Source organism: Drosophila ananassae, chromosome 3L, assembly GCF_017639315.1.
Source record: "Drosophila ananassae strain 14024-0371.13 chromosome 3L, ASM1763931v2, whole genome shotgun sequence".
NCBI lineage: Eukaryota > Metazoa > Arthropoda > Insecta > Diptera > Drosophilidae > Drosophila > Drosophila ananassae.
Window position 1 is genome coordinate 5,489,446 of NC_057929.1, and position 1,266 is coordinate 5,490,711.

Genomic DNA, 1,266 nt, shown 5'->3' on the forward strand with positions numbered 1-1,266 from the left:
TGTACATCCCATCCAGACTAAACTCATTAATTATCTAGGAGCCTGTGGAGAGAGGCAGAGTGAAACAGGATGCAGGATAGTGCCCTGGCCATGAATACGAACGGCATTGGGTTTGTAATCAACTTTGCCAATGAACATAAAATATGCTTTATGTGCCTTTCGATTGTTCGTCCTTAATGATGGGCCAACTTAGCACAAATGATTTGCCATCAATAGCTCCGGTTATTAATGAAGGGGAAACAATTCTGGGACTGAGGCCTGAAACTATCCAATAACTTGGTTAATTTTCTTTGCCTTCCATTTCCATGCTACAAAATGGAATTTTTGAAATGAAAATTGCCAGGATATTTGTGGTATTGAGGGAATTAAATCTAAGAGGCACTTAGTAATTAAATTAATCGTATCAAGTAGAAAGAAAACAAGTTAGTGGGCTGAGTAATAACTTTCCATTCATCCAAAAAATGTCGGGTTACAAGGTAGCCCTTGCCTGTCTAAAATGTGGAAATATCATAAGTTACAAGTCCTGCAAAGTGGGGGAGACTCATTACGATGTCCTCTTAACCACCACCTACAACTTGCACCTGGAGGACAAGATCCGGATAACGAATGGCGAAAAGTTCCAGAACGTATTCTGTTCGAAGTGCGGCATGGAGCTGGGCCTCTTTTGTTTGGAAAGTGATTTGAATCAACAGCTGAAAGGAGTCACGCTGCTGCAGAAGGCCCTGCTCGTTGTTTATGATTCGTATGAGGTGCCGTTCGAGTTGCCTTGAACCCTTGAATAAAGTCAACACGACGGGATTAACAATTTAAGTGTCCTGGCTAACTTTTTGACAAGGCTGGCATGTCTGCAGTTGACACGGCGACCCTCAAACCTCCACCGATTGACACATATTATATGTTTTTTGACATTTACACGAACTTGTCACTTTGGTATGTTGGCTGGCAGGGCGTTAAAATCATTCGCCTGACTTGCCGACTGTTCGGGGCATTAATCAAAATCAAACCACGCGTATTTGTTGCCAATGGATTCCGCCAGGCTTAAGGATTCCAAACAAAAAACGTGCCAGACGACATGCGTCAGTCTGAGGAGGAGCTACAGTCTAAAGGCTACAGGCCATTTTTTTCGACTCTGTGCCAGGCACGTAAAAAAGCCAAAATAATTTGCACTCTGTGACAGTTTGGGCGCCAGTTGGGGGGCTCCTGCCTGCACATCCTGCCTGTCACGGGAGGCGACGGAAATTAAAGCACTGCCAGCTGTCTTCAAGT

At 44.0% G+C, this 1,266-nt stretch overlaps 1 protein-coding gene across 1 annotated transcript; it reads left to right on the forward strand.

Annotated features, from left to right (window-relative positions):
- Positions 1-423: 423 nt before the first annotated feature.
- Positions 424-810, forward strand: LOC6495676. The gene has a single exon (XM_001959330.4). The coding sequence runs from the start codon at positions 462-464 to the stop codon at positions 768-770; it is 309 nt and encodes a 102-aa protein (XP_001959366.1). The 5' UTR covers positions 424-461; the 3' UTR covers positions 771-810.
- The last annotated feature ends 456 nt before the right edge of the window (positions 811-1,266 follow it).